Genomic DNA, 27586 nt, shown 5'->3' with positions numbered 1-27586 from the left:
TTGCTCATAACGTGAGTAGAAGACTGTTAAAAATGCATGAAAGCGATCCTATAGTAACTGTACGATAGTTTAGATTTTAAAGTAAAACTGGCGTGACGAGCAGAAGTCACGCAAATTCTTATTATCATTATTACTCTATCAAAACATGCGCGCTTTTTTTCTTTGTAGGTTCAAATCGCCAAATACCTTGTTAACCGTCACACGCCACGAGTGCGCAAGTCGGATGTGGTTATTTTGTCGCCTTACAGAGAACAGCGGAGCAAAATCACTGAGCTTTTGAAAGGAGCGTACGAGGACATTCAGGTGACAACTGTCACTAAAAGTCAAGGTAAAAGGATTGAAATCAAGCAGAGTGATACGATTGATCTCATTAAGAAGAGCCTGGTTAAGACCAAATGCTGGAGACGTGAGTCACTAAAAACTTTAAGATCACTCACGATCCCAGGGCCATTTCTCTCAGTTGGCCCCACCTCCAAGTGAGGGAAACGGCCTGGGATCAGGGCTGCTTTAAGGCTGGTCTTCCCTAGCTAACGCGTCAGCATTACAACTATAAGCAAGATACGCAGTATCCTGCGAGCAGGCTCTAGTTTGCTGCGGCACGAGCGAAGCCGCCAGAGAGAGTCGGCGAGCGAAGCAAGCAGGCAAGGGCCTGGCACAAAAAATTCCCGGGCTCATTTCGCTCGCCGGCTCCTCTCTCGCGGCTTCGCCTTGATCGAACCGCCGCGTATGAGAACCTGCTCGCAGGCTACATAGCTTTAATGGCTGTAAGCTTAAGACAACTTAATTGTGGTGGGCATGTACGTCGTTTGTTAACTTGTTTGTTTATTGCCTTCATGTCTTTGAATTTAGCTATTCGTAACATGGCGTCAGTTTGCGATTTTGTTGCAAATACAGTGGAATCCCGAACTTTCAAACCTGCAAAGGAAACGAAAATTGGTCTGAAAAATCGGCTAGTTCAAGAAATCGGGGATAAAATTATAGTGTTGGACTGACGGGATGGAAACGACTTTTGGGTCGAGTTATCGTTGGATTCAAAAATCGAGCGGAGGGTACGTGAAATCGGGATTCCACCGTAGATAAATGAGCGAATAATTCTTTCATCTTCTCTTAGGAAGTGAATGGGATTACGTCATCATGTCTTTGGTTCGCTCCTTGAAGCGTGATGAAATTGATCCTGAGCCATCTCTTAGCTGGCTTCGTGAGCACTTGGGTTTCCTTACAGATGAACATCAGATGAATGTTGGCCTCACACGTGCTCGCAGGGGACTTTGCATCATTGGTGAGATGGACTGGGTTTTTTTTTTTTTTTTTTTTTTTGCAGTTATTTTACTTTCTACCGATCATACAAAACTATTTTCACGAGCAGTTCAACCCGAAAATCCTGGGTTTTTTTGTTAGAAATCTTCAGTTTTTTCCTAGTTACACAAACAACCCGGCAGAATTCCTATCATTTTGGTGTAGTTTTCTATCAAGTTTCGTTATTTTCTGACTTTCTGGGAAAACAGTGAAATCTATCCAAGAAGGCCGATTTAACGATGTCATATGGACGTCATATGGTGCCATAACCCACATTTTATCTTACACAACGAAAACGTAAGGGGAGTTTTATCAACCCCTCTATTGTCTGTAGTGAGAGGGGTATGAGTTTGCTGGAACGTCGGAGAGTTTGAACTCCACGCCTCCTTGATAACTGTGTTATTTTCCTTAGGAAACAAGTATCTTCTTGGTATGGATCCAATGTGGAAAAGTCTGATAAAACATTATGAAGACAATCATTGCCTCGTGGATGAAAACTTGCCCTGGCCATGAATTACTGTTACAGTTTATCTCAGAGCTTTCCTCTTTTTAAATTCCTTTTTAGTAAATAATTGTCAATTACAAGAAACATTTGAGTTAACAAAGCTAAGGTGAGAAGAATATTCGACAGTTAGGGATAAGTCGATGAAACATAGTAGATTGCGTGTTTAGGAGAAGCTCACTTCGATTTGCTTATCAATGGCATGCTGCTATTTCTACGAGTTTTTTTTTTTTTAACGTTTCGTTTTTAAATTTTATCGATTTTTAGCTTATTGGACTGATATAGATTTTTAGATTAAGTTTAAAAAGGAAGGAAACAATACAAAATAGGATATGCTTTATAAGGAATAATGTTCCAAGGTCGCACGTGTAATTGCAATGGCTACATTAATTAAACATTGGGGTTTTTTTTTCCTGAATAAAAATTTGAAGAAGGCATTGTTTCTCATTTATTCTATGTTCTAGCACACAGTCAATAACTTAGAATTCGTTTATTTCGTGACGTGTTCATTACGGCGTCTGTGGAAACCCAATCCACAAAACCACAGCCCCATACAACAATGATTGCGAGATCCAACGCCCACAGTCATTGCTGTGCGCGGTTTTCGTCTTGTGGATAGGACTTCAACAGACGTGGAGCCTGCAGATATTGCTGTATGCGGCTTTCGTCCTGTGGATAGGGTTTCCAAAGACGTCTAACAGGTTCTAACAGGATCGCATTGACGCTTAGATTGTTCACATACAATAATTTGAATCAACAAGATCGATTTATTCACGCCGCGTTTGTACCTTAAATTTGACTCCTCTGCTCTCTGTGCATAAATGTTCAACAAAAGACGGCTCGAATGAAAAGATAACTCGGGTTATCTTTTTCTGTCTCGTCCACGGCCCTTTCTTTACTTTTTTCGGAATCTTTTTAGCGATAACCAAGCGAACAATGCAAACGAGAGCAGGGGTTAAGAGCGACCACGCGGTCCTGATTTTCTATTTACTGTACACACCTCCAACATCGATGCGTGCGCGCTTGTATAATCTCCCGCAGATGTTTAAAATTTCGTTCACCCCGTCTCGACGATATTAGGGAACGTAGGCACGGGGAAGGAGACTCCAATATAAAAAGGACAGGGCTGCTTGTCGGAAACGTTGAAAAGAACCCTTAAGGAATACTAAGATCCTGTTTTGTGGGCGTGGCTTAAATATTAGAGGTAACAATTCTAAAACAACACATCAACTGAAACTAACGATAAAGACGATTGTCTCAAATACCCTCTACTCGTTAAGGGGATATGGTACCCTAAAATATGGCGATGTTCATGAAAAATTCAATTTCTTGGAAATGCAAGACTTAAGACCCTTGAGGACTTGTCAAAAACATTTTGAAACCATCTCGCCGAATTTTCTTCTAGATGAGTGTGAAATTTAAGGAAAGCACACAGTGGTATAAGTTTTTTTACGTAGCAACGGCCATAGCAACGACTGTTTACTATAAGAACGTGACCAAAAATATAGATTAGTTTTAACATATATGAACAAAACTATTTAGAAAAAAACTTCAAAGACATGCCCAACTCGATTGGTAGAATAAGTTGTGAAAAGCTTTGCTTCGAATTGCCATCACAGGCTCATTCATTTCCCATATGAAAAGGAATATTTCCCACAACTGCGGCAACTTTTTACAAAATAGAACAACCATTGCACCCCCTTCCTCGAGATCCAATCTGCAGCTCCCCACCCCTCCCCCGCTAATTGTGGCTTGTGTAAGAAACTTAAAGTACATTTTTTTCAAATGCTTACTTTTGTACCGACTGGCTTCGCGCCAACATTTCCACCAGTTGCAAGTTTTTAAGTAGAATTCCTGAAACTTGGCCATATCAAAGACCAATAGTGTCGTGATGATATAAACCAAAAAATCGTAACATTTATACGTCTGTCACGTGACATGAGATGATTTGTCCACTGGGTGTGGTATAAAATAAGGTTATTTCCAAATAAAGTCTGTAAAAAGCGCTGAAAATGAGAGTTAACTGTCAAAACTTAGGTTCATTGCACAGAACCAAAACAGAAACTTACACGATATGCTTATTTGACAGTCAAATCTTGTTTTGTAAAAGAGCAAGAAGTGTCAATACTGTAAAACACTACCTCAAAAGGCTGTGGCTGGTTTCCACAGCAACCATTTTGAGTAAAATTTTCAAAATTTAATTTCTCTTCTTGAGTGCAAAAGCACACAATTGGTCTTTCTTCACCATATTTAAACAAACTTTTTGGCCCATTTCAGGGTACCACCTTAACGATTGTCAAAAATCTTCTGTCGTTTTTCTTCGGCTCAGTAGCCTTAGAGTTCCCACAAAAGCTCCTGCTGTAAACCTTTTGAGGCTGAACGCCATAATACGGGTGCCAAAAACGCTTTTTTATCCTAAAATAACAGATATGACGAGTACCCAGTCCTTTTTGTATGGGAGCCCTCCCCCCCCCCCCCCCCCCCCTGGGAGTAGGCATGTAAACAGACTGCAGTTGAACGCTGCTACACTAAAAGAGAAATGAAACACAGTTTGAGATGGCGGAGGTTCGACTGAAAAAGCAAATCAAGTGAAAATGATTTGAGTCAGGCGAGATATCAAGAGATAGTTTCCAGGAAAAAAGAACGGCGGCCGCCATTCTGGTTGATCCAGGAAATCTGGCATGTCCGTGATAACCGAAGGCTTGGAACTGTTGCAGGCGATGCGATTAAGCCATTTGGAACGGTCCGACAGGAGAACAGAATTACCTCTTCGGAAGTTCCGTTTCGATTGGAAATTTCCTTCCCAGCTGGAAGTTCCGTAAAATGTCTTGTCAATGGAAAACAACCCCAAACATGTCATGCTCGCGTGTCTATTCATGATTCACATGCAGGCAAGAAAGAAAAAAGTTATAAAGTAATTGAAATTTTGCGTATATCACTGCATAACGCAAGATCCTAATCCACTTCAATAACCTCAGCTTTAGAAAATCCTGAAATGCTGTCTCAGCATGAAAATTAGTCTGTGAGAGTGGCCTTGATTACTTTTTCTCTGAAAGAAGAAAAGGTCGTCTCAGGATAGTGCGGTTTTGCCCTGTAGGCTTTAGATTATGATCTTTGATTTTCAGTCGAGTCTCGGTGGCGAGTTAAAGCGGAAATTCGGAAGGAAACCTCGTGATAACCCTGCTGGTGTTTGCACCCAAGATTACCACCCTCGATGGTTACGTATTTTGCTGGAATGATAAAAAAAAGTTCTTTTTTTCCGCCAGGTGAACAACCTCTATGCAAAATAATCGATGACTGACATTTTTATAGTCGAGACTTAATATCATGCGAGGAAATACAGTAAAACAAATTCTAACTGAAAAAATGTTTTTCGGGACTGGTCTGTTCAAACACTGAGGTCCGTCGTCTCGGTCAGTTTTGCTGGCCTTCTTCAAGAAGGATAAGGGAAAAAAATCGAACATACAAAGACGAAAAGAAAAGAAATTCTGAACGAGAAAATGACAGTGAAAAATCTCGTGATCCCCACACTTCGGCATGTGGTCATACATGCCCTTGATCAGACAATAGGGTCCCTGTTTATAAACTGAATTGTGAAATAGAATGTTGAAATAAATCAGTTATAGAACAATAAAATAATTTTGTGATCTTCCATTTGAGTAGCATTTGATTCGATTGTGCATGAGGGTAGTGCACTCCACTCCCTACCCTGGATGACGGCAAAATGATAACCGTGTGTTGAAATATAGCAACGAAATCTATTGGTTGGTTCGCTTCGTGACACTTGAATCTACTTGAAACAGAAAGCGACAAACGGGGCCCGCGGTATTTTCATTGCGATGAAAACATAAACATAAGCATGCGCAGTTGCGCAACTTTTGGCCGGCGGCTGAACACGTTGTGTTTCCCTTTTCACGTCCCCTTGAATTTACGAGAGCAGAAGCCGTTCAAGATGGATGTTGTTCAATTTCTGGAGCCTCAAATTCTATTATTGAGTGATTAAAGGCTTCTAAGATGTCAACGGACGATTTCGACTACGACGATTTGTTTTGCGATGAGGACGAAGGCGAAATAGTTGACTGGCAGTTGCCACTATGTTTCATGAAAAAACGCCACAAAGAGGTGATCGAAGGATCGAGACCACTGGCTCAGACATGGCGTATGAAAGAACGAGTGAGTGATCGAGCCATTGTCCAGCTCTCCTTTAATTAAAATAAAGTATCGACGCTATTTACCTGATTCTCATGTTTGGCAATTTTGTTCCAGATGAAGACCGTGAGCGTGGCTCTCGTCTTATGCTTGAACATTGGTGTCGACCCTCCTGATGTGGTTAAAACCTCACCATGTGCACGGATGGAGTGCTGGATTGGTCAGTCAAATAACTTTTCATGATAACATTGGTTTCATTTTCGTTTTGTTTGACAGACATGTGTTTTCCGGGTGAGCGAAATCCACCTCAGCTGTTGTTAACTCTTTCACTTTGAACACACGAACTCGCAGTTGTACAGTACATGTGCGTTTTAATTGCTAGTGAATCAATTTTTGGGTAAAGCTTAATCGTAATGATCGGAATGGATAACAACGAAGCTCTAGTACGTCTTGCACTTGCGTATTTTGGGGAGTTACATAACTTTTCCTGTCCAACTAATATATAGTACTTGCTTCGTGTCGAGTGGATTGTTGACAATATGTCTTGCAATTTGTACAAATATAGATCACGCTATCACGAAAAACGTACTTTCTGGAATGGGTTGTATGAGCTCATAATATGCAAATTCATCTGTCCTGTTTAAGAGCATTGAGCTTATTGCACCTCTTGGTTATATAAATAAAGGACTTTTTTGTGTGAGCAAACCACTGTAGCTGCACTTTAAACAAGACTTGAAAAGAGTATGCTCTACATTTTTCTTTCGGCATTCTAATTGTGTGATGTTCTTAATTCATATCGCTTTTACATTGAAAAGTGGGCACTGCAGAATGGTAATGTATCGATCAAATAGAAACATCAAAATCCCTCCGCTCAGGCATTTGAATTGTTGATGTGTCTCGACGGGGGGATTTGACATCTGTGGTTGGTATTGGAGTGGAGAGTTAGATGCCATATGGAAGGTGTAGGTGGGGATTTGAAAATGTTGCCTCCTAATCCTAGAAGACATCAAGGGACCACACCGGTACCATTCTTTGTATCATTGTGACTTGAAAAAAAAGCAGGACTATTAATATTTTGTAGGTATGAACCAAGAACTATATTCTTATAAGTAACTGGATTGTGTGTTGCAATATTTCAAACTAGTGGGCAGGGCTGTTTGTAGTCATGATTTTCACAATATTAATATGTGAGTGTGTCTTGTGTTTCGTAACAGATCCTCTTTCAATGGGTCCACAAAAAGCTTTAGAAACTGTTGGCAACAAACTTCAGGAACAGTATGAACGCTGGCAGCCAAGGGTGAGGAGATATTTCTCAGAATTTAACTGAGCTTTTAAGATAGTTAAGAATGACAGTTACATACTTGAGTTCCATGCATAAAACTATTTATCAGACCATGTCAGTTACAGGATGAATGGTACATGTAGATTTTTGATTCAAAGGTAGCTGAAGCTGTTGTGCTTCTGATTGGATTTTGAATCTACCTCCCTTCTAAAAGAAATTAGACAAATAGTTAAGAGGGTTTCTGCAGAACATTAGAGTAATAATGGCAAGAATTAAGTTACCAAAAAAACCTCATGGCGTGGTAATATTTTGAATACAGTTAAGAAGAACTTATCTAGACTTTGGCTCTCAGGCTGACCCCGTGAGAGAAAATTGAACCTGAAGTTATCCGTATTTCAATTAAAACAGACATTTCGCATTAGTTAAAAACACAATAACGTATGCTTTAAGCATTCTTATAAGGTTTGACATAAACTTATTTGAGAATGCTTGAGAATTTAATCGCACAGTCACTTAGAGAAATGAACTAATTGAAAAGTGAGTTGTTTTAAAATAGTATTCCAAAAGTTACCGTGCTATGAGTAGGTTTCAATGAAATAATATTTGCACTTGCTCGAAATTTGAACAGAAGTTGTCTTAAATAAACAAATAGAAATTTGCAGTGGCACATCCTGTCATGGAGAGGCTCTTCGTCTACTGTTTCAAAATCAAATTGGAATTTGAAAGTGTTTATTTTTGTTAGAGGATGAAAACTGGAAAACCCAGAGAAAAATGCTTGGGGCAAGGCAAGAAGCGAACAATAAACTCAGCCCACTTGTGATGCCAGAATTCTAACCCACGTCACATTGGCAGGAGGATAGTGTTTTCACCATTGTGCCATGGCTGCTCCCCAACTGACACTGTTTGATCACTGCTTGTATGTGTCACTAAAGTCTAGTTGTAAAAGGGCAGCCATGGGGAAAAAAGCGAGCAATTCTACTATAAATAATTTATAGTAAAATGTTATTATATCCAAGTCCTGTGTTTCACTTTAAAAAAATTATTGCCCAAGCTATTGCCCCCTAAACAAAATCATGCATAACCTAAAGGTGAGAAAAAAATGTATACCCCACAAAGAATAATGGTCCATCCCTAGAGTTTCTCTACATCTCTTAGCCTGTACCAAATAGCTTCAATCCATGTTTCTTTTGTAAGTATTGAGAGCGACTGGTAGAAGTGATATGCTTTTTCTTGGCAGGCACGCTATAAGCAGAGTCTTGACCCCACAGTTGAGGAGGTGAAGAAACTTTGTACCTCACTGCGTCGAAATGCCAAGGTGCTGCTCATTTGAAACTTATATAATATTATGTACCTCTTGCTAACCGAGCTTGCGGTCCGTACTGATCCCTAACCTACACTATGGACCGAGAAGATACCTCTTGGAAATCTCTACTGTGTGTTGGACATGTTCAGTAGACCATTTAAAGAAAGGCTTAGTCACCCAGAATGGCTTCGAGTGACTGATATGCGTCAAAAGCTAAACTACAATTTGAAATTGTCATTAGGTCGTTAGCAGTTTTAATATGTTGTGCATGTACACTGTACCACCAAATGTTTAGAACCAACATTCAAGGAAGTGAAAGGTAACAGGGATAATTTTGTTTTGTTTATGCTAGTACTTTCTCCCTTGGCAAGTGACTTCCTGAAATTTACAAAACATGTACATGTACTTGATATTGCATGTATTATAATGTATGTATCGACTGGTACCTTGTGGCCAATATACACTAGTTTCGTCTTACATTATGTGAATGATAAGCGAAAAATAAGATGCAAATTTAAAGTGGCAAACTGAGTGGAAAAAACCATACACGAAGAAGTGGGCCATTATTTCATTGTTTGTTCACATTGCAGGAGGAGAGAGTGCTCTTTCATTATAATGGGCATGGAGTTCCAAGAGCAACTGCCAATGGTGAGATTTGGGTCTTCAACAAAGTAAGTACTGTACATTGTCTATCTTCTTTAATTTTGACAGGGTAGTTTTAGCCTGCGTTGCAGAAGTTATACATACCTCCAATATTTACAGGGTTAATTATTTTCTGTCTGCGACGCTGGATTGGTAGTTTTGATGTCCCAACCATTGTGTGATTTCATTAAATTTATTGACTAAATAGAGTTTTTTTTTCTATTTTTTTTTCTATTTTTTTTTTCTTTTTGTTTTTTTAACAGAGCTACACCCAGTACATTCCACTGTCAGTGTATGACCTACAAACATGGATGGGAAGTCCATCGATCTTTGTTTATGACTGTAACAATGCTGGACTCATTGTCCGATCATTCATTCAGTTTGCTGCTCAGCGTGAACAGGAACAGGAGGTGAATTCACATTTACAATGTACATGTACAACAAACTGTCATCTCACATAGTCTGACACCTCTCCTACATTGTAACTGGATGCAGCCATTGTCTGAGCAACACACAAACACTGCATTTTTAACCTCAAACAATTTTTTTCCTAGACTTGTAGGTTCTGTGGCATTTCTTGAGCAAAGGAATTGCATGGCAGGACTTCATATTATCAGTTAAATAAAATAGAAAGCTACTTTTGAACCCGAAAGCACCAATGCATCTGACTTGAAGTAATATCAGTTTTGATCCAGTTGAGTGATTTAACTTGGTCACTCTCTCTGAAATGCAAAGAGGATTCCATTACTCCATATGAAATCTGCGCAGGAATTTGCATTTTTGTCTGGGTGCTGTTTTTTGTTGGGATCATGTGACCCAAAAGGGATTGACTGCAACAAACAAAAAGGGCCTTGGAACTAGGCAAGTTTAACTCCAATTAACCTGTAATCTAATAATATTATATATTTTCAGCGTTGCTTGGCCCAGGGTACCCCTATGCCAGTTCCACTTGCTGTCAAGAACTGTATCCAGTTGGCGTCATGTGATGCAAACCAGCTGTTACCAATGAACCCAGACCTACCTGCCGACCTCTTTACTTCCTGCCTGAGCACACCTATCAAGGTGGCCTTACGATGGTGAGTCGCTATAAGGGATTTGAGGGGCATACTAAGCAGGGTGGCCGGTCTCTCAGCGTGCCAACCTTGAACTTGCATCCAAGGGTCTTATTGCTGTAACTGTACAGCATCTCTAATTTTTCAATGGATTCCTGTTGAAATTGGGTACCTTAATTTTTTTCAGGTTTTGTAGCCAGAAAAGTAGCAAGCTTGTTCCTGGTGTTACTCTGGAACTTATAGAAAAGTAAGTTTGACGCTTCGTTAACCTATGTACTTGTCAGTACATGTACTTACCTGTGTATCCACATGTACCATGTAAATTGTCCCGTTTGAATGACATGTAACAGAAGGTGCCCCTTAAATTCTGTTCTTTCAAAGCTCTTGTGTTGTGTTTGTCCTATTTCAAAAATGCATGACAGAAAGTTAAGAGCAGAGCATTTTGAGGCTTTGACACATAGCCATGCTCAATTTTGGGCAGATATCACACTACATTTTTGCTAGTCATCATCTAGTAACCACTTTGTTCCATGGGGGATGTAGGACTTCCACTATTGCTTGATTCTTACACCACGTTGAAAGGTCCCCTGTTTCTGTTGAGGCATTATATTTTAACTGATCTTGTTCTTTTAGACAGCAACATGTGTGCTGGTATCTTGTTGGTTGAGTTTGATGTGTTGGCTATCTTCTTGCCTCTAGCAGTTATTGTCTGAGTGGTTTCTTGTTTTGTTTTGTTTTTTGTTTCTTTTTGTTGTTGTTGTTTTGCTTTTTTTAAAAAAAAATTAATGAAAAAGCCAGTATCAATTTGGAGTGCTGATAAATTTCATTATAAATAACATTGTCTCAAAGTATTTAAATTCCATTGATAATAATCTGATTCATTGATGTGTTTTTTTTTGCAGGATTCCTGGTCGACTTAATGACAGAAGAACACCGTTAGGAGAGCTGAACTGGATTTTTACTGCTGTAACTGACACCATTGCTTGGAACATGTTGCCGAGAGGTATATAATATCATTTCAGACATGAATAAATGTTGAAATTTTAAGTTGTCAAATCAGTGTTTGAACAGTCATTTCTAATTATGCTTGTACTCCCATTGCTGTTTCTCACTCTTGATAGAGAAGCTTAATACTTGTGTCATACCATGGCATCTACATGTAGTTGATACACCCTATCCCTTGAGTTGTCTCTTAATATGTCATTTTTTCTTTTGTTTTGTCTTGTAGAGCTCTTCCACAAGCTGTTCAGGCAGGATCTGCTAGTCGCAAGCTTGTTCAGGAATTTCCTTCTCGCAGAGAGAGTGATGAGATCTTACAACTGTACACCTGTGTCAAGTCCCAGACTTCCTCCTACCTACATGCATCCGATGTGGTGAGTCAAGGGAATACTCTGAGAGTGGGGTGGTATAGGGGGCAGATACCTGTAACGTAGAGGGGGGCATGTCTGCGAGAGGTGGAAGAAGAGTAGCCTGCTCTCAGACGTCTGCTATTTCCTTTCATGCGTGAAAGATAATAGTAGATATCTGCATGCAGGCTAGTGCACAGGAGGCAGGAGTTCTAGTGGGTTATTCCAGTAAAAATTCCACACTCTCCTGACTGACAGCAAAGTTTTTTTACCCCCTCCTGCCCAGATTTCCATGACCACTAAACCCCCTTCCTCTCCAGACTGGATTTCTTGGAATAATTAACCCATTCTCAAGGTGGTGGTGAATGGAAGAAATAGAATGTAGTCCGGAGAATATCGTTGTCCTGAGGCTTTCTGTAAATATTACTTTCTTCATGGTAATAGCATTAAGCGCTGATATGTTGAAGTGTAGAGATGCTCTTTACAGATGTAATGAATGTTCTTCCCCCTTTTTTGCCTGGTAGGCAAGCATGGGATTTAGCTGTTGATATTTGTCTGTCCCAGTTGCCAGATGTGATTGAAAACCCAGGAAGTTTTAAGGTATTTGGCTCTTGTAAGACATGTGACTTTGCTTGAAATTTCTTGGATTTTATAAAGTCAGTTATAATGAAATTAGGCAGATGGTTCTTCACTCTGCTTAGGTTGGTGTCCATCTGTATTATTTTGTGTCTGTGTGATATGTCTTTCCATTTGTCTGTCTGTCCTTCAGTGCAGCTCAGTTCAGTAACCAGCCAGTCCTCTGTGCATCCTCCAGTCTGTCCGTCAGTCTGTCACTCTCTTTGTCTATCTGTTAGTCAGCCAGTCAGTTCCGTGTAGTCAGCCAGCCTATCTATCCTCTTCTGTCTGGCTATTTGTTAGTTGCGAACTTGATCAAACAACAAGGACAAGTAATTTATCATATGAAATGTGAAGATGAATTAATCAACATGACACGAGCATGAGACAAAGAAAAATTCTAAGTCCCCGACAGGAATCGAACCCATGACCTCCCGAACACCAGGCGGGCACTCTATCCACTGAGCTATGAGAACTCATGGAGAGCAAGGTCATTTAACTGAGTTCATATATGACAGGTGTCCTGCATACTGCTAGGATCAACACAGATCAACATGAATAAATCGTCATTGATTAATTCACCTTCACATTTCATTACCAAGCTTAAAATTCACCATCTTTATTAACTTCACCTTCACATTTCATTACCGAGCTTAAAATTCACCATCTTTATTAACTTATCACTACTCACGATGACTTTGATAGTGTTGATCCTAGCAGTATACAGGACACCTGTCATATATGAACTCAGTTAAATGACCTTGCTCTCCATGAGTTCTCGTAGCACAGTGGATAGAGTGCCCGCCTGGTGTTCGGGAGGTCATGGGTTCGATTCCTGTTGGGGACTCAGAATTTTTCTTGTCTCACACTCGTGTCATGTTGATTAATTCACCTTCACATTTCATTACCAAGCGTAAAATTCACCATCTTTATTAATTTATCATATATTCCTTAATTTATCTTTCAGCATAGTCCATTCTTCGCAGAGCAATTGACAGCATTCCAAGTATGGCTGGCCATGGGTGCAGAAGACCGCGACCCTCCTGAACAGCTGCCAATAGTTCTACAGGTTCTTTTGAGTCAAGTGCACAGACTCCGAGCCCTGGATCTGCTCGGCAGATTCTTGGATTTAGGACCCTGGGCTGTCAATTTGGTAAGTGTTTAAAGCTTTCAGTCTCCAGCAAATTTCTTGTTGCTTAGTGCTATATTAATTTTAGGGTTTTTTTTTTTCTCTTAGTTGATGATTTCCTTTATTTTTGTCACATCTCTGAATGAAAATGTATTCATTACAAAACAAACAAACAAGGAATTAAGGCAAATGAAGTCACAACAAGAGAGGGAAACAAGTGGGTGTTTGATTATAATTAATTTTCATCCAAGCTGCAGACTTTGATTGGCTGAAACGGTTAAAAAAAAAAAACAATAGGAATTTGTGGGAAAAGTTTGTGTAGTTATTAATTTGTTCTTATTTTTATTATTATAATTATTTTTTCAGGCTTTGTCTGTTGGCATCTTTCCATATGTGCTCAAACTTCTTCAGAGTTCAGCTAGGGAGTTAAGACCTCTTTTGGTGTTCATCTGGGCAAAGATACTAGCTGTTGATAGTGTAAGTGACTTTTATGAGCAGGGAGCAACCCAGTGCTTGTTGCTAAAAAGCTAATTTAACACCAACAGTTTTCCAGTGTAGAGTTGTGTACACTCCTGGTTTGAGAGAGGGGTTGAGGGAGGAAAGAGTCTTGCTTGAGAGCAAGCACAATGTCGTGGACAAGACCTTTCACCCTTGACCTCCAAAATCTGATGTATAATGCACGTGCATATGTGGTGTTATACAATATTTCAAATTATTCTGATTTGCAATTTGTTTGGTTCTTGCTTATGATCTATTGGAGCACAGAACCGAGGCGTAGCTATAGAAGATGTCGTTATCAATTTTCTTTATTATATAAACAAGTAGATTCCATGTTGCCATGCATCTGTTTAGTAATAGATCACAGAAGGTGTCAAACGTGATAAGAACATCAGAGACACCTTGTGTAACAGCTTATGTTCCTTTTTTTTGTTCTTACCACATTTTTGACATCTGTGATCTATTACTGCCCAGATGCATGGCAACTTAAAATCTAGTTGTTGATCCAGCTAGATCTGTTGCACTTCCCTCTGGTGTCAAATTCCTTCACAAAGTGGTCAAGGATTATGAGTGGCAATGTACAAAGACAATAGAGAATAATAATAACTACAACAAGGTAGTGTTTGTAACATTCATTTGCATTTGATTTGTTTGTTTGTTTGTTTGTTTGTTTGCAGTCTTGCCAAGCAGACCTGGTTAAAGACAATGGTCATAAATATTTCTTATCTGTATTGGCAGATGCATACATGCGGGTAAGTCAAATTCAGCTTTATACATGGTGTGTATTTTCAAGCCACTCTGTCAGCCTTATTGCTGGGTGTACCTTGTCAACACTGGTTGGGTTTTAAATGCCACTACTCCATTACATATTTATACATTTTTCTTCTTTTTTTAGGCTGAGCAGCGTACAATGGCAGCATTTGTGTTGTCAATCATTGTGAATGAATATCCAATTGGTCAAGTGAGTGCAATAGTTTACATGTATTGTTATTTGAAAGCTTTGTTTAAGAAGTGAGGATACAGTAAAAGTCACAAGGATTTGTGAAATCACTGAGCAAGGTGATAGTGCCTAATGCAGCTGTTGTTGGCATCCTTCTGTTCATTACAATCATTTGGTCACCTTTTTACTAGTTACAGTGGTACAAGATAAGTGTTACACTGTAATCATTTTAAGAAATCAAATCAATATTGTAATGACTTGAAGGTGCTACTGTAATCTCATGCTAATCTCACAACCCACCCTTCTCCCACGATATACATGTACTTTATTGGAACAGACTTTTGATACCCTCTTAGTTTTTGCTTCCTAAGTTTCACCAATACATGTACGGTGTTTGTGTGGTAGGTTGAAAGCTACTTTGCTTTTTTCTCCCGCAATAATCTGTATCTTAACGAACTTAAAATTAATTGACTCTCAGGCTTTGTCTTCTAAGTTCCTCCAGTACATTTAATGCTGTTTTTTTTTTGTTGTTGTTTTTTTTTGTTTTCATTCCCAGGAAGCTTGTGTTCAAGGCAACCTGATTGCCATCTGTCTGGAGCAGTTGACAGATCCTTACCCTCCCTTGCGACAGTGGCTGGCTATATGTCTTGGCAGGGTGTGGTTCAATTACGAGGCTGCCAGGTGGTGTGCTGTGAGGGACAGTGCACCAGACAAACTGTACTGTCTGTTGTCTGATCCATTGCCAGAGGTGAGGGTCGAGATAATGTGTAGTTCCAGAAAATGTCCATACTTCTCCCACAAGGGTTTTTTGGTTTGAACAACCCCACTCCCACATCACTCTAGAAATTCCAGTTTTGGTTCATACTTTCCTTTTAAAAGTTTGGCTTTTTGAGACTGGGCCCATTCCCCAACAATCCCTCTTTGGGTGGTTATGGATATTTTCTGGAACTGACCAGTGTGTATTAAAATATAGTTTGTCCAAAAACGTTTCATTACACCACATGGAACATAATGCCCAACAGAGCTCAACGTTGCGATGGCTGGGGTCGCCAATGTGAGCAATTTTTTTTTCACTGGTGACTCACTTTTCCCGCTTTTGACTGAAACACTTTTGCTGGCAACTAAATCTGAAAACTTAGGGGCCAGCTAACCCCAAGATTTTTTCCTGAAAGTTGAGCCCTGCCCAATGGGTTTCTGTAGTTGTTTGCCATTTTTTTAGTGTGAAAGAATTGGCCCACACTCAAACACTGACCTGGAGGGTCAGGGGCTAGGCTTTTATTAGGCCTCCACCTTCACCAATTTGGGCATGGTTGAATCACCAGGACCCAGTTGTTCAAAGTGTGGGTGATGCTATCCACCAGATAAATTGCTATCCAGCAGATAAGTGTTGATAAGTGTTGAACCACGCTATCCACTGGATAGGGTTATCCATCCTTAAAATAACTGGGGCCAGGGGTCTACGCCTCAGCATACTTGTAGCTCTCAGGATCACTAGCAAGCTTCACCATGACAAGGTCAGATATATCCCCAGTGTGAAGTAGTAAAATTAATATTATTAACTGTGTTTTATATCATTTTATATTCTTGCATTTGTTGAATACTTCTTTAAGGTTCGTGCTGCAGCAGTGTTTGCTTTAGGAAGATTTATAGCCAACACTGGAGATAGATCTGACCAAGCAAATCAGATTGATTTTGGAGTGGCAATGACATTGACACAGTTGTCTCAGGATGGAAGTCCGCTTGTTAGAAAGGTATGAACATGTATGTCAGTATACAACAAGTGACCCTTTTGTCAAGCATGTTAGTAAAAGGTCCTCTTACAAGCTCGTAAAACAAAAGTAAGGAAAGACTTTTGAACCCTATTGTACACCAACTTTATACATAAGTTGTGTACTGTAGCATGAAAAAACAAAAGTAAGGAAAGGGATTTCAACCCCACCAATACACCAACATTACACATACCTCTACACATAAGCTCGGCATTTCTTCTAGGAAGCCACGTCAGTCTGTTAAACTGCAGCATCTGCTATACTATTCATTATGACACCTTATGGTACTCAAATTAGCCAATCAAACCTTATCTGTTCAGTCCTAGTGATTCCTGAGATATTGATGTACCTGATATTGTCGGCGCAGTAAATACCTAATCATACCTATTTGGCATGTTCAGCAGCATAATTATCAGAGTTGTTTGGTCTCACTGTGATTGTTTTGGCTTGACTACATCTCGCTGAAATTTTTGTAAAAGCAAGAGCTCAATCAAAGTCACCTGACATATATGGAATATCAAAAACATTCATATGTTTGAGTGTAAGCATTACTACCACAGAATATTACTCATAGTTCTATTGTGAGTTACTCAGGTAATAGTTTTTCATGCCTTGTTTTCTTCAATGTGTCACTTAAAACCATGGAGAGGTAAGAAATTAATTACTGCTGAGAATTTAAGGTTCAGTCTAATGTGCTTTCCTTTGTTATTTCAGGAACTGGTAGTTGGTCTCCATGGCCTAGTGATGCAGTTTGAAACCAACTTTGGTGTAGTGGCACTTCAATTCCTTGAAGAGGATCGCCAAAGAGAAAATGCACCCCCTGCAGCAGCAATCACACCCAGTGGCTGGATTGTCGTAGGTTCCGGCCCATCATCAAATGTGGAAGGTGTAACAAACGCAATCCCTGGAAGTGAGAGGAAGAGTTCTAGGGGACTGCGTGCAAGCTTTTCAACATCTCATCTCAGCAACTTTGCAACCAATCCAGCTGTTGTCAGTGGTGAGTATTTCAATACAGTTGTCTTGCTATGAACATGTTTGCATGTACCTATAGAAGTCCCCATTAAACGAAGTGAAAATGTTACTCCATTAATCCCTTGTGACTATCTTTAGCGATTTTCATCAGAATGCATCATCTACGGCGCTATTTTCAGACTGCTTTACCTGTGGCTATACTGTTAGCATAATTTAACGTTGTGTTATTACAAATTACATCAAATATTTTGTTTTCTGTGGTTGCAAAAAATCCTTTCTGCCGCACCTCTTAATGACCAGGTCTCCACCCAGGTGTGTAAAGGGGTATTCAATGCCGGGGGGGGGGGGGTACTCCCAGAAAAATTGATTAGGGGTGTGCAGCCCGCTTCTCAAAACCCTTACCCTATTTATGACCAAAATCTGCAATTTTCCCTACCCTATTTATGACCTTGGCCACTCTGTTGCAGACCTGCCTTATAAATTAGTTCCGTACACCAGATCAATGTTAAATTGTCATAAACATAATTTGTGAAGGGCTTTTGTTGATGGGCTTATTGATAATGATGAAAAAGTAGCTTCTCCTTAAAAAAAAAAAAAGAAAACATGTCAAGCCTAGAGTGCAATTCATTATCCAAATGGCCAAAATCGATACCCTATTTATGACCAAAATTGCTCAAACACCCTACCCTTTAGGGTTGCACATACCTATATAGCTCATCCAGGGATAATGGAAATACTTCTAGTTGCTTCATGCTACAGAAGCCAGGATAAGCTCTGGTAGTATGAACCATTTGGCCCGATACAGTTTTGACGTTAACTTGACAGATTAGCTGTGCTGTGTGGTCTCCACAACATCATTGAACCTCACTGTGAACAGAACATTACCATAATTCTAGACTACGAGCAGTCCCTCTTTCACTTTGTCCATGGTGCGTGACGCGAAAGAAAATCGCGAGAAAAAAAATAGCCTCACGATTTACGGTCTCGCTGGACGGACTAAGCGAAAGAAGGACTACTCGTAGTCTACCATAATTCAAGTCAATGGATCAAGGTTATTTTATTACTATTGAATAGATGTTTTAACATTGTTCTTGTAGGTCAACACATTGCGCCTGCTCTTATGACATACAGTAGTAGTAGTGGAAGCTCTGGTAGTAATGAACTTGTCTCAAGCATCAAAGATCTGCGGCGGTCTGCCTCCCAGAATTCACTTTCTTCCAGTTTCCAGTCCAATGTGTATGCCAACGTTTGGAAGGTTGGTCTTTAAAATATCAGAGTCAACTGCAGTGTGCGGTTGTTAACATAATGACTGCCGCTTCGTTGCGTTTTCAAAGTGCCTCTGAAAAGGATTTAGATAAAGTTTTGAACGAACAGGAGATTTAGAGTAAAGCAATTAGATTACTCGCTCTCACTTTCTATGCATGATAGTTGACTCGGGCCGCGACCTCATCAGCTATCAAGCGATAAAAATCTCAAGCTCATAATTTAATTGTAAAATAGATTTAATGAGTCAACACACATCGGTCATCAGGGATCAAAACAATTTAAGGTGACTAGCTCATGATTTCTCTGATATTCTCTCGAATGTAGTATCTTTGTTAGGGGTTTCTCTTCCGAGCTTGCATATATTTGTCATGAAAGATTTGCCAAGTTAAATCTAACTTATGATTACAAATTGTAGGCTCTGCTCAATCTGTCCGTCGATCCTTTTGTGGGTGTTGCTGAAATCGCCAAAAAGATAGTCAATGGCATAACATTAAAGGTAGGATAGACTGACTGATGAAAACTTACTAGTTCTAGTAATTTAGTTACGATCGTACTAAAGGAAGTCTTTAACCCGCATAGTCCAGCTTCCATATGGTGCAGTCCTGTGAACTGTATCTTTACTGAAATGGAACTTACCATCTACTCGGACACCTTCCCCTAATTTCTGTAAAAGACGTGAGGTTCAATTGTACGACGACGGAGAAATTTCTCTAAGAGTTTTGCTGTAGCAAGCTAGCGGCAAAAAAAACTTTATTCTTATTGTTTCAGAGTTGGCGTGATGTCCTCTGGATGTTACCGACGAAACAATATTTAGATTTTAGATTTGGAGTGGTTTTCCATCGAGTGTTGTAAATCCAAAGCCAAAGTAATCACTCACAAAGCACACAGAGTATCCAGTGAACCAATCAAAACTCGGAACGCATACATGTAGCTGACGCGAAGCGCGGGAAATGTGTGCGAGTGCGTCACGATTGATTTTGGTTTTACCTCTGATTGGATGAAAAGGTGCCGCGAATTTTTTTTAAGCCAATCGTGTAGGCGCACTAGTGCAAAACAAAACAACGTGTAACTTAAGGCTGCCGAACACTAGCCGATTTTTTGTCGGCCGACAAAAAATCTTCACTTGTCGGCTAGTGTGCGGTGAATTCAGACAAGTCTGCGACAAGATCGGGGTTTGCCGGGCCTTGTCGGCTAGTGTGCGGTGGACCAAGACAATTTGTCGGCGCTCGCGCGCACCCCAACCAATTAAGAAATGTCAAGCCTCAACGCGGTTAGTCGCGACAAAAAATTGGCTAGTGTGCGGCAGCCTTTACTACGACACTCTAAGTGAAAACTGTTCTATCTACACGTAGCAACTATATGATTGATACCTGAAATTTATCGTGATAAATGTTGCCATTTTTCAGGCCACTATTGCGGCTTGTCCCCAGAGGATCTCCTCGTCAGCTTCCAACCTTTCCACATCAGCTCCATCGTCACCCGGGAGATTCTCAATGCCTTACCACGCAGGCTCAGAGTAAGTGAAGTGAAGTGACTTGAAGCTATGTCCATTAACACATATTTCATTTATTTAGCCGTTTGCCGTAAACTTCATCCGAAACCTCAGTTTATGTTAACATCGCGAAACTTGCCAGTTCCGGAAATAACAAATGAATGGGAGAAAAATCCAACTCAACTCGGTTATTCATTGACACAAACTGACCAAGCTGCCCATGTTTTTATCATTACTTTTTTTTTGTTTCGTTTTGTTTTGTTTCTTTTTTTTTTAAACGTGCTTTGTTTTCTGTTTCAGCCCTGGCATGTCGCCTCCCCGTCACGGCAGTTCTAATGAGACGCCTCGTTCAATAAAAGGTGATTCGACTCAGGCTAAAGCGCCCACCCCTGGTCCCCTAGGGGCAGTATTTCCTCACTCGTACGAGTTCCATACGAAACGAAAAATGTTTGACAAAGGTCCAGAGGTACAGTAAACCTTTAGTATTTATTTATATTATCTATTTCTGAGGTGGTTTCTGTGGTATTAACTACGGCATATCCGGCACTCCGAACTTTTCTTGAGATAAGGGTACCTAAAAGAAAAAGTAGCTGTAGAGCACACGGCGCCATGGATACGGGGTTATTCGGCCACATGGGTTCAATCAGTTAGCAAGCACCATTATCAAAAATGAAGTCAGCAAATCAGGCCGAATGAACATTATTACTGCTATAGATTACCTTTCTTTTACTGCTTAACGGATGTAGAGTTAGAAGATTTTAACAAAAAAAACGACAAATATTCACGCTATGCAGGTACATCTTAGCCACTTTCATAGGCGTACGGGCATCTTCGGACTTGGGGGAATGGTGACCTTCTTGCCCAAAAACTTTACGCAATGCCCGAATACGTGAGTGTTAAAATCGGGGTGCAAACGCACTCAAATTGCATGAAAAACAAAAAAGTTCACAATTCCCACATCTAATGAAACTGCGATAATTCCAAAAAATGGATGTTCAAAGCTTACATAATCAATCAATCATACTCTATCAACAGTCTCAATCCGAGTAAAATCTAAAAGTTATTAAAAGAAAAAATTCTAAAAAACGTACCTAACTAGAAACTGTATTTACGAGTTTTTGAAATCACGCCAACAGCACTATTTTGTAATGTTTTCTTTCAAGTGTCGTTGCCCCGAATCATCAGCGTTTTGCCCGAAAAATCACATAATTAGCTGGGGCGGGGGGGTGGCTGCAGTCCCTCTAGTCCCCCCCCCCCCCTCCCCCAGCTCGTGCGCCTTTGGCCACTGTTTTGCTCAGGTCGCTGCCGTGGCTCAGTACTGTTAGCCACATAGCTGCCGCAGCCGTACACAGACAAACCTTTAAATAAATAAACGAACTTTTCGTTTTGTCAGCACAACAAACAGCCAAGCAGCGCGAGCGAAGACAACGACCAAGATTCTGACGAAGACGCAGGCTCTTCTAAACCTCCCATGATCAGCACTAACTTTGCCGAGTGGTGTGCCAGTTATTTTGCTCAGTCTGTGATGAAGGTAAAACTCAGATATAAATGCAATAGGTTTGCCAATAGACAGCACTCATAGCAGCCTCAATTCTGGTAATTCGTTACGTGTAAGACTAGTCAGTTCTCTTGTTTTTCTCCGATCGTAAGAAACCCTTGAGTTTTAGTTGAAAATGCCCTTTCTGACAAATTCGGAGCCTGCGTTATTTTGAGCAACCTAGTCGCTTAGCAACATGTGTTGTTCATACCTGACGTCAGTGACAGCTGTCGGGGTAGTTTATTTTTGATCGATGAATTCATAGGAAACTCCTTGAAAATTTTTGCGGAGGTTTTTAAAAAACGTGATTGGTTTCCTTGATTGCTGAAAGCCTGTTGAAAAGGAAATACGTAGAGGATATTACACGGTGGCGAGAAGATATGAATTTTATGTTCGAGTGGCAAGAACATTATTATATGGAGACTAAATATTGAAACCAATTCAACAAAAGCAAAAGGCGGGAATCGTGCCGTCATTGAACGATACGACACTCACAAAGGTGACATACGGAAAATACGCCACTCGGGTCCCGGATGAAGCGGCGTATGGAATCTACGAGTGGTTTAGTTCCCAGTAAAACACTCTTCTCCATATAATAATTTTTAATATTTTATGTTTTTGATGGAGTTGTTTCCCTTTGCAGCCTCCTGAGGAACATGATCCTCAAAGTCAGCTGCATCTTGAAAGAGAGTGGAGATTTGAAAGGAACACACAAGTACGGCGAGAGGCGGCCAAGCAACAAGCTAAAACAGGTCAACAACAATAGGCCATTTTCGAGTCCTCGTGCAAAACTTTTCGTATGAAAACGAGTTGATTTGCATGAAAATGAACATGTAGGCGGAACTCATTTTATGTGGAAGGTTTCGCACAAAAACTCGTTTTGACACCGAGGCAAAAGGGAAATCGGAAATGGCCCACTACCAAGTTGAAAGTGGCTTAACGGCCCTTTTTTGAAACGCACTGCATCAGAAAATCGGACACCAAGTGGAACATTCGCCAGTCTCATTAAATTAACATACGTTTGACTCCACCCCCCCCCCCCCCCTTCGCAGTGCCCATCAAGACATCAACAGTGCTCGACATCTCACAGAGGGCACACAACACCCAGTTCCCCCCCCTCCCCCCTCACTCCACTCTCCGCTGTAGACAGGCTTCCTGGATAGGTCACTCTTTGAAACAGTCTCTTTGTTTGTTTTTGAAACAAGCAGGCAAAAGAATGATTACCAATATGTTTTTTGTATTTTTTGTACTCTCGGCCTCAGGCAAAGTCGACGACCAGATATTTATCAACAAAAACATCAGTGCTCCGGGCGTGTTGAGATTTCATCCTTACGAGCCTCACCTAGCAGTTGCTGACAGGGGTGGTGTGAGGTAAGTATTGCACTAAACCCCTCACGTGATTTGTCCTTGATAGTTCATTCAGGATGTTGCAGGAGAAAACGATAACTTCATGTTAGACTACGGTTACCTCCTTTTCACCTCCAATAAAGTAGTTTTTCTCTGCCTTTTCTGCTAGTTTTTACCAATTCTCTTTTGAGGCCCTTATCAGTAACGATCTTTTGTAACAAGTTGCGGTAAAAAAAATAGTGGTAAAAGTTCCGAACGGCGTTTCGACCGCTCTTCGGTCATTCTCAATTTGTTTATAGAAAGAGATAATGAAGTAAAGGTATGTGCTAAAAGATAAAAAAAAGGAGTCTTTATTCAAGCGCCATAATAAAGGGAAAATTCTGAGTTGGAAGAGAATGAGGAAATTATATTCTCCGACTCCATAAAATGGCGAATGTGCGGTGCTTGAGAGGTTGAGTCAAAAAGTCATGGAACGTCCAACTCATACTGATTTTTACTGATTTTTACTTGTGACAAAAACTAGAGCTAAGCTTTACAAAATGCTATAATCAGTATGAAAGAAAGGTTGAAGTATTTATTGTACGTAAATGATTACATGAGTTTTAGTTTCTGTTTTGCAGTATCTGGAACTGGGAGGAGGGGGTTCGAATGAACTTCATCGTCAACAATAACCCCAAAGTGTCTCGCATCACAACCATGAGCTTCCTTAATGCGCACGACCTGACACTTTTATTAACAGGAACCGGTAAGAACCAAAACTTTTTTGTTTTTGTTTGTTTTGTTGTTGTTGTTGTTGTTGTTGTTGTTGTTGTTGTTGTTGTTGTTGTTTCTTTCTACGTTTGATTTTTTTTCTTTTTCTCATTTTGTCTCTCCGCTATTGTTTTCAGATGATGGTTCAGTTCGTGTGTGGAGGAATCTTGAGGGCGAGACGTACAGTGACAAGAGTTTGGAAATGGTGACAGCCTGGCAAGCGCTGTCTGGAATGCTTCCGTCCACTCGAGGTACGCATGAGCCTCGGTTTGAGCTCGAGGCGAAGAGTTTGCTAGATGGTGTGATGCGTGAAAACTTAAGGTCGCTATAGTTTCGAGTATTTTTACTCTATGTGTTTGGCAATTGGGTAAGAGAGGCTGTATCCCCCATATAGCCCTTGTTCTCAATGTAATTCCTACACACCTTCCACCTACTTAATAAACGGACGGCAATCCTGTCTGCGTTTGTAGACTAGTCATTTTAAGGCCATCGGAACCATTCAATTTGTTTGATGCTGTTCTTACAGGAAGTGGTTCGGGTTTAGTCGTATGCTGGGAACAGGAGACGGGCATTTTGTTAGCATCTGGCGACGTCAGATTCATTCGAGTCTGGGACACACAGAGAGAGATGAGAATGCAGGTAAGAATTACATATATTATATGGTAGACTGGTCCAAGATCAAAAGGACAATTCTGATTGGTGCCTTGAGGGTCCGAGTTTTGCAATGCCTGCCGCTAAGATGGACCCCTCACGAGTTGGTTTTAGAGTTAGTTTTTTTTTTTTCGCGCACGTGTAACGACAATGGATCCAGAGTTTTAAGGGCCATTAAAATAAATAGTTTGTACTACATAGCATGTTTAGTTCAAGTTAATCAGAGAGATTTGAGTGTCAAATAACACCTCAACTGTTTAACACGTGCGGAGTTTTTGGCAGGTCACATCTGGAAGCTGTGGCGGGCACGTCACAACATGGCGGGAAAACTCCGTTGCAACCGTTTCACTGGGATCTCGTCGAAGTTTTTTAATCGCATTTAGAAACAAAGTGAAGTAAAAGTTCTCTTATGTCCAATTTCGTCTGCAGGACATCCCGACAGGCGCTGACAGTTGCGTGACCAGTTTAGCGTGTGACTCAGTGGGCAGGTCGTTATTGATAGCAGGATGTGGAGACGGCTCTGTCAGACTGTTTGATAGAAGATTGCCGCCGAGTGACAGGTAACCAACAACTGCGTAGATCTGTGTTGGTTATGTACATGATGTAGTTAAGCTTCACGTTGTGAATTTCCTTGACTTTTTCTTGACTTGGAGCCCTCGAGCACGTCGTATTTTTTTCTTTTCTTAGAATTAGCATTTTGTACATTAAGATACAATACCTGTTAAGGGATATTTTCTCCAAAGCGTTAACATCCAGGTACTGTAGTCACTTCAGTGTATAAGCTTAATACATCTTTTAAGCTCGTCCATATTCCATTTTCATCCTGGTCGTCATCACGCAAAATCCCTTTCAGATTTGTTGTGCCATAGCTCGAGCTCTCTTCCACAAAATCAAATCACTGTTGAATGAGTTTCATGTCATCCAAGCAGTGTAGGAGTTTCTTGAGTTAATGCAGAAGAGATTTGTTAGTAACATCTTTATGTTTCAGCCGAGTGATGGCGCTCCGAGAGCATGCTGGATGGGTGACGGGCGTCTTTCTTCCGAAGGGTGGGGACGGTAACATCATCAGTGGCAGGTAAGCTTATAACTTGTTTTAAATTGGTGAAAGGTTCAGTCTTGTTTGCTTCTGCTCCTGTATTTAGACAGTAATTATTTTTTACACCAAGCGCCTTAATATCAGCTTGCATTTTGATGAAAGGCTCTTCAGATTTAGTAGGGTACTGCTTCCCCGAGTCTGTGAGTCTGTGTTTGAAGCTGAGAATCAGAATGATAGGCTTTTAGGTATGATTTGTTTGCCTGCAAAACAATTCGTAAAGTAGGGGTTACTGTTCTACTGGGACTACATCGTCTCGCGGTTCAGCCATTCTTCTCTGCAAGAAAGCGGAAGAAGCAAGGGAGAGGCACTCCAACATAGATTGTAGTGGTGAAGCATTCCAGTATTCCACGTATTCTAACATTCTAAGATTATAGAGCAACCCTGGCAAACGAATCAACTATTTTACAAGTCAAGACAACTCCTCAAGACTAAACTTTGCCACGTGCAAATCAAACGTTGCTTGTAATTAGCCCAGTCAATTTTCTGAATCGGTGTGGTAGCAAATTCGAAGAAACAGATCACGTTCTATAGCAACAGCCCTGATTGAAAACTATATTCTCCTAAGGATAATGGTAGAAGAAGCCAAAAAAAGTTATGAGAATTTTAACGCTGCCCTGATGATCCCCGTTGTCTGTGTCTTTCACAGTGTTGCCGGAGACGTCAAATTCTGGGATCCTCGTTTCACGGAATCCGTGCGGACCCTGGAAACTATCGGGAACTCGGCTGCATTCGAGGTTCATCATCAAGCCAAAGTGTTTGCCACGTGAGTAGTATCAAGGTTGATCCAATACTGGTTTGATGTTGTGCTGATGTTGACGGTGTTTGTTATGGTTTAATTTGAATGAATGATGAATGAATGCCAACTTTATTTAAGTCTCAGTCTTAATAGCTGAGCACAAGTGCTCTACTAATTGGGGAGGCTAAAACATAAAGTAAAATGTATTCACCTATTCACCTGTTCAATAGTCAAGTCTGTTTTTGGTTGATTCTCTGTGAAAATCCGTTTAGGGTTTAGCAGGACTCAAAAGTCGGTAGTTTAAGCTAAAATTTGAGTTAGTCTTGTGTTTCATTTAGGTCAGCTTTTGCCGAGTTCAGTAAGTCGTCGAAAAGAAATAGTTGATTGTGCTCTTACCGCGACAGTTAAGAGTGAATGCCTATAAAAATGGACCTAAATCGCCTATCAATGGCACAAGTCGAAAAATTGATTTCGCTTGTATTTCGTCCATAGATAGGTCCTAGTAAGAATAGAAACGGACCATAGTTAGTTTCTGCTAATACAGCTTTCTTTGGTAGAAATATACCAAAAACGATTTTGACCCGATTGGGCTCAAAATCTACTTCCGGTTTTGCTAAATTTTCCGAATATTTGATTGCTTTGCGCTCCGCAGAACAGCTACTTGAGAATCTTTCAATGGATTTTATATTCAGTTCAGGTCTTCATAGTATGACTAATCGAAAAATAAAGTAAATCAAAGTTAGTTTTGAGCCCGAAAAGAGATCAAACTGACACGCAAAATTTTACAATGTGTCGCAAGAGAATTATTGCATAAAAACATCGCCATATTTTTCTATGGGCTATAACTTTAAATACCATAAAAACACTTTCTACGGGTTAAATATACACCCACCTGTTAAAATATCAAAAAATATCTCTGGGCAAATGGTTTCAAGTCGCCCGCCTTGGCCTGTGTTTCTCATAGATTTTGCCCAAAACCCGCCGTTGGAATGTAAACAATTGCGTGACGCGGATAGCCACTCTCGATTAAATATTCGTTTCCAGCAATCCGATGAAAGCAATTTTTGAAACGTTGTGTGGATAAGATAATGGCAATTTTTGTTTGTTTGTTCTTTTTTTGTTTAATTTAGTATATAGACATATATTTTTTTTTTTCATTTGCATTGCAACACCCACGGCATCCACGGTAAACAACGTTACTACCGTACCCCGGAAA

General features: G+C 40.3%; 2 protein-coding genes across 4 annotated transcripts in view; both read left to right on the top strand.

The window, feature by feature from the left end:
* The window catches only part of LOC145490853 (3'-5' exoribonuclease HELZ2-like), a 37284-nt gene extending 33414 nt beyond the window's left edge, over positions 1-3870 (top strand). For 2 of the 3 annotated variants that reach the window (XM_081469957.1, XM_081469958.1), the window contains exons 36-38: positions 169-328; positions 1112-1279; positions 1709-3869. In XM_081469957.1, the coding sequence (XP_081326083.1) occupies positions 169-328; positions 1112-1279; positions 1709-1809 (429 nt within the window). In that variant the 3' untranslated portion in view covers positions 1810-3869. Of the gene's footprint in view, positions 1-168; positions 329-1111; positions 1280-1708 lie in introns of all 3 variants that reach the window. The other variant, XM_081469956.1, reaches the window with a different exon arrangement.
* Positions 3871-4300: 430 nt separating this feature from the next.
* LOC145490862 (regulatory-associated protein of mTOR-like) overlaps positions 4301-27586 on the top strand; it is a 29810-nt gene continuing 6524 nt past the window's right edge. Inside the window, exons 1-31 of the mRNA XM_081469979.1 lie at positions 4301-5971; positions 6065-6167; positions 7162-7244; positions 8467-8544; positions 9123-9203; positions 9438-9584; positions 10087-10250; positions 10414-10473; positions 11129-11229; positions 11455-11599; positions 12097-12172; positions 13155-13340; positions 13683-13793; positions 14492-14566; positions 14710-14775; positions 15311-15502; positions 16365-16505; positions 17238-17520; positions 18593-18750; positions 19177-19257; positions 20168-20277; positions 20554-20719; positions 21647-21784; positions 22434-22542; positions 23053-23161; positions 23758-23882; positions 24025-24138; positions 24414-24526; positions 24968-25098; positions 25527-25613; positions 26281-26397. Coding sequence (XP_081326105.1) covers positions 5813-5971; positions 6065-6167; positions 7162-7244; positions 8467-8544; positions 9123-9203; positions 9438-9584; positions 10087-10250; positions 10414-10473; positions 11129-11229; positions 11455-11599; positions 12097-12172; positions 13155-13340; positions 13683-13793; positions 14492-14566; positions 14710-14775; positions 15311-15502; positions 16365-16505; positions 17238-17520; positions 18593-18750; positions 19177-19257; positions 20168-20277; positions 20554-20719; positions 21647-21784; positions 22434-22542; positions 23053-23161; positions 23758-23882; positions 24025-24138; positions 24414-24526; positions 24968-25098; positions 25527-25613; positions 26281-26397 — 3809 coding nt within the window. The 5' untranslated portion in view covers positions 4301-5812. The remainder of the gene's footprint in view (positions 5972-6064; positions 6168-7161; positions 7245-8466; positions 8545-9122; positions 9204-9437; positions 9585-10086; positions 10251-10413; positions 10474-11128; positions 11230-11454; positions 11600-12096; positions 12173-13154; positions 13341-13682; positions 13794-14491; positions 14567-14709; positions 14776-15310; positions 15503-16364; positions 16506-17237; positions 17521-18592; positions 18751-19176; positions 19258-20167; positions 20278-20553; positions 20720-21646; positions 21785-22433; positions 22543-23052; positions 23162-23757; positions 23883-24024; positions 24139-24413; positions 24527-24967; positions 25099-25526; positions 25614-26280; positions 26398-27586) is intronic.

Source organism: Orbicella franksi, chromosome 6 (assembly GCF_964199315.1).
Source record: "Orbicella franksi chromosome 6, jaOrbFran1.1, whole genome shotgun sequence".
NCBI lineage: Eukaryota > Metazoa > Cnidaria > Anthozoa > Scleractinia > Merulinidae > Orbicella > Orbicella franksi.
This window is presented reverse-complemented; position numbering and strand designations above follow the sequence as displayed.